General features: G+C 42.0%; 1 protein-coding gene across 2 annotated transcripts in view; it reads right to left on the bottom strand.

Moving 5' to 3' along the window:
• Positions 1-13,167, bottom strand: part of Igf2bp3 (insulin-like growth factor 2 mRNA binding protein 3) — a 117,612-nt gene that overhangs the window by 31,079 nt on the left and 73,366 nt on the right. Inside the window, exons 4-6 of one of the 2 annotated variants that reach the window (XM_013024487.1) lie at positions 9,111-9,162; positions 8,951-9,014; positions 584-865 (exon numbers count right to left, since the gene is read on the bottom strand). In XM_013024487.1, the coding sequence (XP_012879941.1) occupies positions 584-865; positions 8,951-9,014; positions 9,111-9,162 (398 nt within the window). The remainder of the gene's footprint in view (positions 1-583; positions 866-8,950; positions 9,015-9,110; positions 9,163-13,167) is intronic. The other variant, XM_013024488.1, reaches the window with a different exon arrangement.

Here is a 13,167-nt window from a genome sequence, read left to right as displayed (position 1 = left end):
GAGATAGGAGTCTCACGGTCTCTCCTGCCCGGGTTGGCTTTGAACCGAGATCCTCAGATCTCAGCCTCCTGAGTAGCTAGGATTACAGGCGTGAGCCACCAGCGCCCGGCCCGGCTTTTTTCTTATGTGGTGCTGAGGAATCGAACCCAGGGCCTCGAGCATGCAAGGCCAAGTGCTCTACCACTGAGCCACCTTCCCAGCCCCCAAGAACCAGCAATTCTTTACTGAAGTAAAGCAGGACTAACCTGATGCCCCAGAGAAAACAGACTAGTCCCACAGAGCGATTTGCCAAGCACTGACTGCTGGCAGGGAGGAGGGAAGAGGCAGAGGACAACTCAGATGCTGCCCTTTTGTCTGCCAGGGCCTTTCCCAACAGGTGATCAGGTGTCATTTGTTTGCCATTCATGTGTGAAAATTTGAGGTTCCCTTTGAGGTTTATACAAAGGTGAACACTAAGCTATCAAATCTCAAGCTTGGATTTTACCCCTCAACCTTCCCAAGTACTGTAATAGAGGACTCCTAACCTTCTTCACAACAAACCACACCCTGTCTAATAACACCCACCACACTCAGTAATACTCACTTAGACTGGGTCTGTTTGGTGATGTTCCGGATAGTGGCTCCTTCTTTTCCTATAATGGCTCCAACAAACTGAGTGGGAACAAGCAGGCGCAGAGGCAAGTCACAGGGTTTCTGCTTGGATGTTGATCCGGGAGACCCCTGTCGGGATGAACCCCTCTGCCCAAGTCCACGGCGCCCTCGGAGCTGCTGCGAGGCGTTCTGCTGGGCAGCCATTTCATCGGGGATGTAGGCAACTTTCAAGGTGAAGTTCTCTAACTGGAATCCATTCAGTTTGTCTAAGGCTCTGAAAGTTCACAGGGGGCGGGAAGGAAAACGGGCTGATATGATATATCCTTACATAAAGAAGCATCCATCTGCCCCACTCAGAATTGCTAGCTCCAACAAGCACCCCAAACACATTCCCATAACCACCCTTATTTCTCCTTTGAAATTCACACTAGTAAAAAAAGGGGGGGGGCAACAGGTTCTACCTCCTACCAATGAAAAAAAGCAAATACATAAATCTTGTTGGCCTCACCATTGAGCCCTTAGGCGAATCAGCTTAGAAATGAGAAGAATGAATGAGTACTTGTCATAGCCAGTGTTTCTAAACCAGGATGGAAAAGATACTAATTCGTCCCCTTACACAAATATGTAAAACATTTACATATCTAGTGGACAAATATCTCTAAACCATGGATAGGGGACTAATAGCACTTACTACTTCAGGTAGTCAATCATTCAGTAAAATTTCAATACTTTATTACAAGCTTAACCCTAGAAAATGGTAGTCTTTTCAGGGTTTATGATCTGAATTATCACAATGACACAGGGAGATAACAAACAAGAAACTTGAGAAGAGAAGGAGAGAAGGATGGACATGGCCTAGTTTTTAATCTATCCAATACATTAGGCATCTATTTGGCCCCTTTACCCCCATCTTTTGACTTCATTAACAGTTGTATGAAAAAGCACCCAAATCTTAGGCAAACATCTCTGAATTTTAGCAAGGTAGACCTACACACTAAATCCACGCCACAGAGCACCCAGCAAGGGCCTCCTTGTAGTAGTTGCCTCTCTCCCAGACTTTTGACATGAAATTTTGCCTATTTTTAAATTCCATTGAGTCTGTATAAGTATATATACATATAATGCATGTATTTACTAAGTATTCATTCTCTCATGTCTGGTATCTTATTTATTATGTTTTTAGGTTTATTCATTTTTTATTCTACCATGCCCATGTATTTTACCTATTTATTTTGTCCAGTGCTAGAGCTTGAACTCAGGGCCTGGGGACTGTCCCTGAGTTTCTTTTGATCAAGGCTATCACTTTACTACTTGAGCCACTTGTGGCTTTTTGTGTATGTGGTATTGAGGAATAGAACCCAGGGCTTCATGTATGCTAGGCAAGCATTCTACCACTAAGCCGTATTCCCAGCCCCATACCCATATATTTTAAAAGGAGAAAAGTCAATAGTTAGGTTAGTGTATATAACCAGGACTTCAAAAATATACATAATCACTCTTAAAACATCCCTTTTTTTAACTCCCTAATGATAACAAAATGGAAAAGAAGCAAAGTCCTACATCTTTCGTAGGCCACCCAATTTTTGCTCAGATTCTGTTCCAAAGGGCCCCAAGTTCAGTCCACACAGGAAAAGAAAAAAAAGTGGCATAAAATGCGCTCTCCAGCTGTTCTGTGTTCTGGTGTCAGTTGTGTTTTTCCTGTTTGTGCCTTTACTTGAAGAACTACGTTCACTTCTCCATGGAAAAGAAGAATGTTGTGAGAGGGGGAGGATGGGAGAGAGGAAAAGGAAAGGGGAAAGGGAGAGGAATAGAGATGGTGAGGAGAGAAATAAGAGAAGATGGTCTTTCCTAGTCTCCTACAGGACAATGAAACCATGGAATCACAATGGGCTCAGACAAGCAGCTCTGAAGGCTCATTGGCATCCTCAGGTCCAGAATTCTGCTCATGTCCCTCAATTCACTGTCCTGCCCTCCTTTCCTAACACATGAATGAACCTACTGTCAGAGACCTCAAGCCACACAGAAATACAGAAGGAATGGGACATTGCTCAGTCACCAACAACCCTCTGAGGCCATTGCCAGACCTTGTTTGCTGTGACACCCTGCCAATGGGCCAGTCCTTTCCATATTTTACAAACACACGGACATGTGCAGTACCTTCTTTCAAAGTCTCATTGGGAGCCAGGCACTGGTGGCTCAGGCCATAATCCTAGCTACTCAGGAGTATGAGATCTGAGGATTATGGTTCAAAGCCAGTCCAAGCAGGAAAATCTGTGAGACTCTTATCTTTAAATAAATAAATGCTTGTGTGGGTCAAGTGGTAGAGCCCTAGCCTTGAGCAAAAAAGCTCGGGTACAGTGCCCAGACCTTGTGTTCAAGCTCCAGGACTGGCACCATTAAAATGTCTAATTGGGATTATATGCATTGCCTTGTGTTTGGCTTTCCTTCACATACAGTATCAGGCTGTTTCCATACAATTTTATGTCTGAGTGGGCTGATTACACAAGGCACATACTATTCAGCAATGACTGCATGGCAGATTTTGCCACACCGTTCTCTGCTCTTCTGCTCTTCTTTTTTGCAGTGCTTGCTAGACAGTTCTCTGCCACTTGAGCCATGCCCCTAGAGATCTTTTTCCTTAAGGAAATATTGATTTAGAGCCCTAAAATAATTTATTTCTAAAGGGAACAACTGAGAAATTCTATTAATATTCATATGTGTTTATTATAGAAAGTTGGAGTTGTAAAACTTCAACCAATTAAAAAGTCAAAACAACTTTTGGAAGTAGAATGTTTTTCCCAAAAAGCCTGAGTCCACACAGAAATGGAAAGACAAAAGGCAAACAAATGCAGCAGTGATACTATGTTGAAAATGTACTATATACCTTGTGGGGGAGGGTATCAGAAGGGAAGAAATGACACTGTTCAAAAGGAAATGTACTCATTGCCTGACTTACATAACTAAAACCCCTCTGCACATTCCCTTTACAATAAAAAGAAAATATAAAAGAAAATGAACTATACCGCTTGTGGGGGGATGGGAGGGAAACTCTGGGATACAGCAAGGAAAGCGGTGACATTATCCAAAAAGAAATGTACTCTTTACCTGACTCAGTTAACAGAATCCCTCTGTATATCACTTTCACAATAACAATAAAAAAAGGGGGGGGGGAAGTCTTGAGCACAGTGAAGAGACTAACTACATATGTAGACAAGGACAGTTCTATTTCACACCTTATTATAAAACTGAGGAATGCTAGCTTCTAAAAGAGGGTGGGAGGTGTGGCTCCAATGGAAGAGTATTGTCTAGCCAGCACAAGGTTCCAAGTTCAAATCCCGATAGCATCAAAACAGGGAGAGGGGAAAGAAGGGAAGAAGACAGGAGGAGGAAAGAGAGGAGGGGGAGGGAGAGGTAGGGAAGGAGAAGAGAGTGAGAGGAAGGAGAAGAGGGGGAAGGAGGAGAAAGAGAATTTTGACTACAAGTTAAATCGGTTATGTTACGAAATGGGTAAATAACCTTTCTGGAGTAAGACAAATAGCTAACAAAGCAGAGTCTAGTCCTCCAAGTTTGGAAATAACTGAAAAGGCCCTGGAGGAAGCTAACTGCAGTACAATGGCTTTCTTCTAACTAAGCTGCTGAAACCTCCCGTGCTCAGAGTTTAATAAGTTCTGTCACACGGGAGGGTCTTCTAAGTTCATGGGAAAACTTTTTAAATATCTTCACATAGCCTACTGTATCGGCAAGATATGAGGCGAACATTGTCCTCATAATTATTCAAAACATACACCCTCAGTTCAGTAGAACTCAAGGATGGTTATCTAACAGGTGTGCTCAGGATCCTGCAAAAAAAAAAATGCAGCAGTAGTTATCTTTGGATGGCAAGATGTTCTCTTATCTTTCTTCTTGAGCCATCTGTTTCATTTTGTTGTGTTTTGGTTGTTGAGATAGTGTTTTACTATGTAGCCCAGGCTACAAGGAACTTGCAACACTGTTATCTCAGCCTTCTGAGTGGGGGGATCCTAGTTCTTTTCCACAATAAATCTAGTTACATCAATTTTGAAACCTCAATGGGAATTTCCTCCCCACAGCCATGAGCCAAATTGTTTCAAACACTTCTAACCCTAATGACTTGTGCTTGACAGAGAGCCTTACACTGACAGAAACAGATCTGCACTGATCACTTCCAACTACCGACATTCCTGTAATCCCATAGAAAGCCACATCGAAAATTGGATCATCAAGCAAAAGTCAACATAAGAACTAAATATCTACACACTGGACAGGATTATTTCCTTGTCACGCATGATCATCTTCCAGAGAGCATTATCAATCCTTGAGGGCTTTACCTTAGCATTCCTGGAAGAGGAAGTAGGTAAGCAGAGGCTTAAGCCTCTCAATCCACTGCACCTGCTAAACACAAACATCTCTTCCTAATGAGTTTTTAACTTTTGTTGTTTCTATTAATTTTATTCAAGAATTTAATGATTCAAAGCAAGCTTAGAAAAATGTATTTTCAATACATGTGCTAGGAAGCCTTCGTTTTTCTTAGCCACAAGGTGGCAGAAATCACCATGGAAAATTCTGTCTTAGAAGCAGCTGTGTTTGAGGAATCCTCCACAGAGCTATGAGGAGACAACTTCACTCAGGTTCTTGCTCCTCAGCACCAGTGGCCACTCATTACCTGAAGAGCAAGGTACTGTAGGATAACAGAGCAATACCAGAAAATGCACACTGGCTGCTAACTTTGACACTCCCACCACCTTCTGGGTGTATACGGCTGTCTTACGGCTACCCCCTCAGCCTTGCATGTGCTAAGTGGGCGTTGTATCACTCAGTTGCATTCCCAAGCCTCATAAAGTGGTTTTGGAGGTACTTATGCCTCCATCTAAGTGCCTCTCAACAGCCTCATGGGCTAAGGAATGATTTCCCCATTAGATGAGGCTGAACCATGACCAAGAACTTAACCAAAATCTAAGATATCTCCAGAGGGGGGCGACCCCCAACAAATGGACACTGGAACGTATCCTGTAAACCTCCAAGCTCTACCCACACCTTTCCAGATCTACCCCAGTCACGTAGACTTCCAAGGAGCAGACTCTACTCAACTAAGAACAAGATAGCCCTTGTGACGAAGATTTGAGCTTGATGTAGCCAGCTAAGGAAAGCATAGAGAAATGACGTCGTGTTGGTTCAGGCAGCACGTGCGCATGCAGGCCTGAAGGGCTCTGTGGAGCAAGCCCTAGAGGGATCAGCCTTCCTGGGTCACTACTTAGTGGGTGAGAGTGCCAGGATTTCTATATGTACCCATATAGGTGGAGATGTTTCTTTTCAATCTTTGTTTTGTACCTGAAAAAACCTGAAATCTCAAGTTTTTTAAGTCAATATGCCTGACTCCAGGTCCATATTTTCTCTGAGACTTTAATCCAGTGAGACTCAAAATGAATTTCCTTCTCAGAATGATAAATCACACTCCATATCCCTTTTAAAAGTATTGAAAACCTTAACAGATCATTTGATAATTCTGTCACAAACTGAGTTTTTGGTGAGTTTTGTTGTTGTTGTTGTGTTGTTTTGTCAGTTATGGGACTTGAACTCAGGCCCTGGGCACTGTCCCTGAGCACTTTTGCTCAAGACTGGGGTTCTATCACTTGAATCTCAGCGTCATTTCCAGTTTCTGATGGTTAATTGGAGATAGTCTCACATACTTTCCTGCCTGGGCTGACTGAACCATTATCGTCAGATCTCAGCCTCCTGTGTAGCTAGAATTACAGCCACCAGTACCTGGCTCCAAACTGAGTTTTCTATGCTTTAGAAATACCCTTTATCCTTCTTTAAATGTCCTAATGGAGTTCAAATTCTCTTTGATCTTGGAATTTGTGGCAGTTAGCTGGAGGACAATATTCTTTAAGGCTACTTGACTCAGACAGGAACTAAATTCAGGTGTTCCCTTTCCAAGAGCTCTCTGGACCCAGGAAGAACATCATTGCGCACAAGGATGTGGCCTTTGTCAGCTTGTGGCCAAGAATTAGTACTCAGTATAACGAGAACTGAGTAAATGGATATGATTCTCCTAACTCAAGTGCCTAATTTATCTGCCTATGTTACCTAATTACCAAAATTACACAATTCCTAACACCTTCTTCTCTACCTCCTTGGTATCACTAAGACTCTGCTCAGTCTCTTACAACCACAATTCTCCACATTCAGCTGTTGTCATGTTAAGATCAATCCTTTCTAGGCAGACCCCTTTCCTCTCCTCCCCCCAAAGATTAGTACTTATATTCATTAATGCCTTGGAATTTTTTTTAGATTATTGTTAAGAGGAGCCAGGAACTAGCTACACGCTACATTATCGATTACTTTGTCTCTATTAAGTTTGCCTCGCCAAAGCTATGTAGGTATGTCTTCAACATGTGTTTCCCATGACTTCACCAGTTCAAGTAAGCCTTGTTGCCTTCTTCTTGCTAGCCTTGTACAAGCTTTCAGATCCTACCATTTTTTCCATCTTATAAAGACTCAACTTGTCAAAAATCCAAGAAGATCTTTCAGTGAGCATAAAACATATAAGAACCATGGAGCCTCTGCTTTTCCCCCAGCATCAGTTCACCTCCCAATCTACTGATGGTTTAAAGCGGGATGATCTTCTTACATGATAGAGATGATGAATTAAACACACCACAATTTTATAATGTCTAAGACCTCACATATATTCTTCCTTCTGTTTGCAACCTTTGTTCATTAAAACAAAGGACAACCAAAAGAAAATTAAAAAATTGTAAACGTTAAAATTTTTCAGACTCCCTTCTTTTTTTAATGTCAACCCTAGGGCTTGAACTCAGAGCCTAGGCTCTGACTCTGAGATTTTTATATGCTCAAGGCTAGTACTCTACCACTTGAGCCACAGCTCCACTTCCAGCTTTTTTGGTAGTTAACCAGAAATAAGAGTCTTATGAACTTTCCTGCCCAGGCCAGCTTTGAACCATGATCATCAGATTTCAGCTTCCTGAGTAGTTAGGATTACAGGTGTGAGCCACGGGTAACAGAAAGGGATATGACTTTCATCTTTCATTCTATTGATAAAGCGCTTATTTGGGAGTGTATGAACAAGACCTCACAGTGCTAAAGATATTTAAATGACTTCAAGTCTACAAAGGGTAATCACAAATGTAATTCTACCTCAGGAATTTATCCTGTAGTCACATGCACACAGGTGCCAAAAGTGACATTTGCAAAAGGAATTCCCCACGACACTGTTCTGACTGGGACAGTCTAAACATCCAATGAGGGATTAACTAAAACAATCACTTCACATCTATAGTCTATATTCATATTCTAAGCCACTACCAAAGTATCATTTTCATAAAAGAAAAATAGAAGCACATATTTGTCTTCCACAGGATTACCTGACAGAGCCAAGGTCACTGGGGAACAACACTGGAAAGATTCACACTATGTACATCTTTCGATTTTCACAATTTTGAGCCATGTAGATATGGTTCATTTTAAAATAAAAGTTCCATGTGTCTCCTAAATGGCCACCTTCTTCCTAGGACTCTTTTTCCTTTTGTAGTGCCTCTGTGTGTATACTGCCTTTGGTGACAGGGAAGTTCATTTTACCTTTTCCCCATAGGGCTCAGGAAGAGGCGTGGGGCACCTTGGCCATTCCCACAGAAAGGCCTAAGGTCTCCCACAGTCAGCTGCCACTCACTGGGCGCTGTGCTGCTGGGGATTCTGTCACGCTCCTGTGCCCATGTCCCAAACGCAGCCAACAAAGGCCAGGTTTGTGGGACCCTCATTCTCTCTCTTTCTCTCACATTGTCTGCCATTCTCTCTTCCTCTCCAATTCATTTGGTCATTTGGAGCATACAAAATTACCGGAAATTCACCTGTGAAGTTTTATTAATTATGCTGTCTAAATCTAAAAGCAACATTGGCTCAATGTCTGACAGCTTTTGAATGTTAGTAGAATCATTAGAGAATTCAGGGAGAAAAGAGAACACTTGACTCCTGTTGGCTTAACACATGATCAACTTACCAGTTTCAAATAGAATAGCAATAATGTGTCACATGTGGGAGGAAAAGGAATTTATGTGGTTTGGAAACAATATCCAGGCTCAGGCCTTTCTGCAAGTAGGCTGTGGTTCAGCTTCATACTACATCAATCTACGAAGGATATTGTGGAGCTGCTAAAGAGGGAATAAACCGAGACCGATGCAGATTCTTACTGGACATTCAAATGTGAGACAAAAGGTATATTTGCAGGATCGAACTTTACCAAATGAAGTTTCTTTAGAAATTCACAAAATCTAAGTTACTGTATTTCATCGGCTGAATAACAGGTACGATTCAAACTGCTTACTGTCTAGCTTGGTCCTTGCTGGAATACGTTACATTTACAACGGCAGTTTCGGAATCAGTGTTCACTGGAGAAAGAGAAAAACAAAGAGAATCAAAGTTAGTCTTCTTTCTGCTTCCTTCCTTCCTCTTACAAAATTGAAAGCAATTCAGAAGACTTGTACCTTGCTCACAGCTCTCCACCACTCCATACTGGACTAGTAAACTATCCAGCACCTAGCAGGAGGGGGAGAGAAAATTGTAAATTTTGAGTTTCCCAAGTTATTAAGCCAGGGCAAGAATATATTTTAATGAAGAACTGTTGATGGAAAAGAATCAAAAGAAAAAAGTTAGCAGGAACTTTGTACCTTATAGCTAAGGAAGAGACATTACCACCAAGAGCACTTGGGACGCTGACTTCTCTTTTGTCCACCCCTTACCGTGCTGTTTTAGTTTGGGATAGTACTGAGGATTGAACCCAGGCCCTCGTGCATGCTAGCTAGGCAACACTCCACCACAGACCTGTAGCCCCAGCCCATGATTTATATAGAGACACAGTCTCACCCAAAGCCTGACTGGCTTTGACTGAACTCAAGATATTCCTGCCTCAGCCTCATGTGCTAGAATTATAGCACGGTGGGAGGAAGCACCAGCTGGCTTTCTGATCTCCAACACGAACCCCATTTCCTAAGGCTAGCCAAGAAGAAGTATTAGCAGCTTCACACAGTGTTCAGAGACACAGCGAACAGGCTCTAGAGGCCGGGGGAGAAAGGAGTCCTCATTTCTCACACGCTGAGCATGCCATCTCATTTCCTCTTTGGGCACACAGTCACGAGATGGGACCAAGTTAAGAAACAATCTGTAAGGTCTTCTTTCCAAAGAACTTCCTTGTATAGCCCTACTGCGTATAACAGAACACACTTGCAAAACGAAGAAAGCATACTTGATATTCTTCCTGGAGTCTTGAAGACTAACACAGACAAACATGTAGAATAAAAAGTGTAAAGTGAAGTCAACATTCCTGAATCTACATTTGGTTGAAAATGTACATTTGAAGCTCTGTTTTCAATATAGTTCGTGTGTCTAAGAAGAAGCTATTAAAACTGTAACCGCACATTGATCAGATTATGAGCTGTAGGTTTGTGTCAGCTGCTGTTAGCTTCTGAAAACTAACAAATTTCTTTCTGGAAAAGTGAAAGTTTCTATAAATTTCCATGGGAACTTATTAATTTAATCCTTCATTAACTTAATTGCAAAATTTAGAGCAGTTCCTTGAAAATATTTTCTGGCCCAGGATAAAACAAACTTTAAAAAAAGAAAAACAAAACATGCTAAACCCAGCATGGTGGTACATGTTTATAATCCTAGCTACTCAGGAGGCAAAAGCAGGGAGATTGAGAATTCAAGGCCAGCCTGCGCAGTCTGAGACCCAACATCAAAGACAAGTTTCAAAAAGGTAGGAGAGGAGATGAGGAGGTGAGGTTTAAGGGGGTAGACTACTTGCCCAACAAGATCAAGACCCCAGGTCTGATACCCTTACTGCAAAGAAACATGCTCAATTTTTATGGTGAGCTCCTACTTAAGCACCTTCTAAGTCTAACGGAAGCTTTATCTTATGTGGAATATTTTAGGCCTTTATTTCACTGACTGTGAACTCTGTAACAGGGTTTTTCAGTAGGATGCATTTTTCTTCTTTGGAGTAAGGCTGATACCAACTTGTGCATAGCCTGCCCTTTCATGAAGGCTTTCACTCAGTGAATTTCCTCTGAGTACACTACTAGAAGCACATTAACCTTTGCCTCTCATTATACCTCCCATCAAAAAAGCTTAATGTTCACATTTTTCTTCTAAGCACTTAAAGGCACCACATACTTCATACATCTGTTTCAGACACTAACACATGCACTCCACCAGAAAAGGTTACCATAAAGAAGGTGTTTTGGTTATTCCTCATTTCAACAAGATTGGGGTAACTCACTTTGTAGAGCAGCAATGTAGAGAGGGTGGAACTTCCTTCAAATATGGTGAGATACATTTTATAGAAACAGGAAGCACTTGACAAATATGGATACAATCATCCTGGTAACTTTGTTCTTTTCTATCTGAGAGAAGACTGTGACCAAAGAACAATCCTATAAGGCCCCAATAATTTATAGCAAATACTGGCACCAAATTCAAACACAAATAAAAAGTATCACCTTGTTCCCAGCACAATAATCCTTCAGAAAAGACTCAGACCCTTACAACAAAGCTAAGAAGACCCTCACCTGTGGTGATCTCATAAAACCTTCACTCATACGGGTCGCAGAGGTCCGGCCACACAGAGGGAAGCCTCACAGCTTTCTGGAAACCCTCAATTTTCACAAGTTAGATCCTCTAACAAAGGGAGGGAGATGGGAGTTTAGCACTCCACGTAGTAACATGATCGGAGGCAAACTAGAGTCACCATGCCCTCTGCTGCCGCTGAAGTCACAGTGGAAGAGCATCTGAGCATAAGAGGCTTCCAGATTTCTAGTGGGCAGTCAGTGCTGCGCCGATCAAGCCACAGCCCTCTCTGATTCCAAAGTGTTTCTCTTTTACGTTTAGAATAGGACTCCAAGTCCGTAACAAGTGCCTTAAAATCCCTGTAGGACCTGCTCATCTCCTCTCTGACAGCACCATCTTTGGGTCATTAATATGGCTGGTAACATTTTGAGTTATCAACTTTAAGCTACACAATCCCATGAGGTAACATGATCAGCCTGTCTAGACAGACACAGTCCAGCACAGGAAGGTTCACAGCGTTAGAGCTGGGTCTGCAGAGAAGTGATTTGAATCGCAGCTGTCAGATGCTATCACAGCCATAGTCTTAACCGTGGTCTATAAATCTGTTTCATCTCAGCTTGTAACTTAAATAAAATAATATAAACATACAGACTGAAAAACAGGTTGTTTCTTATTTTGCTAGCACCCAAAGGAAACCAAAACTGTCCCCTGCCTCTGTTCCCAGAGCTAATAAGTTCAAGCTCCAAGTACCACACCGGACATTTCAATATACCTCAGTCAGAAGAAGGTATTAACATTAGTCTGTGATGCATGTATAAAAGCCACAATGTTAGGATTTTTTAAACCACCTGTTTCCAAAACAGGTGGAGGTGCTCTCACCTATAAAAAGGAAATCACTTTAGCTTGGTTGGTCTCTTCAGATTCTTTTTAGAAGTATGGTTGTCCCAAAAAGACATTAGGAAAGTGCAAATGAAAACTATAAGGCTGTTATCACTCACTAGCTAGCCAGGGCATAGAATGCTCATGACCATCATCAGCCTGTAATCCTTCACTGAGGAGAACTGAGGCAGGAGGATCCTTAGAGTAAAGTCAGCCTGGGCTCCACAGTGAGACTGTCTCACATACAGAGAATGCTAGAATTGCATGGCCCTTTCAGAACTTGGTAACTTATTTCTTCAGTAAACAGGCAAAGGTCAGCATTCCAAATGGCTACTTATCACCTGAGGAAAAGAGAAAGGCAACAGGCAGGTCAAAAATCTAATTCTGAATAAAGTCACTGATGAGGAAGTAGCTTTTCTAAATGAGGTGGAAAACAGCCCAAACCACAGAGACCTCCAGAAGCAGCAGTGACCCTCCTAGCTGCATTTGACTCACTAGCCCTATGCAATACTTTTGTTGTTGTTTTGGCTGGTAGGACTCAGGTTTGAGCTCGGTGCCTTACCCTTGTTACTCAGGCACTCTACCAGGTGAGCCTACACTGGTCCCCTAATTAACACTTTTTAAAAGAAATGGTGAAAGTGCTAAGAAGGGAAAGAGATGGTTTTAAAGTCAATACTGATAAGAGTGTTTCTCACAAGGATTCATCCTTTAGATGTGCATTAGTTGTTTTAGCCCCTCAAGACTATCACAGAACACCTAGACCTTTTAATGAAGGGAATATAGAAAAGGCAAGCTTCTCCCTTCATGTCTGAGTGAATTAGCAATTACAGGGTCTTAGTATCACATTTAATGGGTTTAGTTTGTGAAGATTCATAATTTGGTTAAAACAGATCAATAGTTTTGAAAAAAATGAAAACAGCTCCTATTGCAAATGGGTAAGAGACACCAACAGGCCCAAGTGATCCTGTCTATTCACTGTGAGTGCCGTGGGCCATACTAATCAGATGGCACTAGAAAGCCTTGTACTTTGCTGGTATTAAAATACTTCAGGGGGCTGGGAAGGTGGCTCAGTGGTAGAGTGCTTGCCTTACATGCATG

Source organism: Dipodomys ordii, unplaced genomic scaffold (assembly GCF_000151885.1).
Source record: "Dipodomys ordii isolate 6190 unplaced genomic scaffold, Dord_2.0 Scaffold76, whole genome shotgun sequence".
Taxonomy (NCBI): Eukaryota; Metazoa; Chordata; class Mammalia; order Rodentia; family Heteromyidae; genus Dipodomys; species Dipodomys ordii.
Note: the sequence above shows the minus strand (reverse complement) of the source record. Positions and strands in the feature narration are given on the sequence as shown.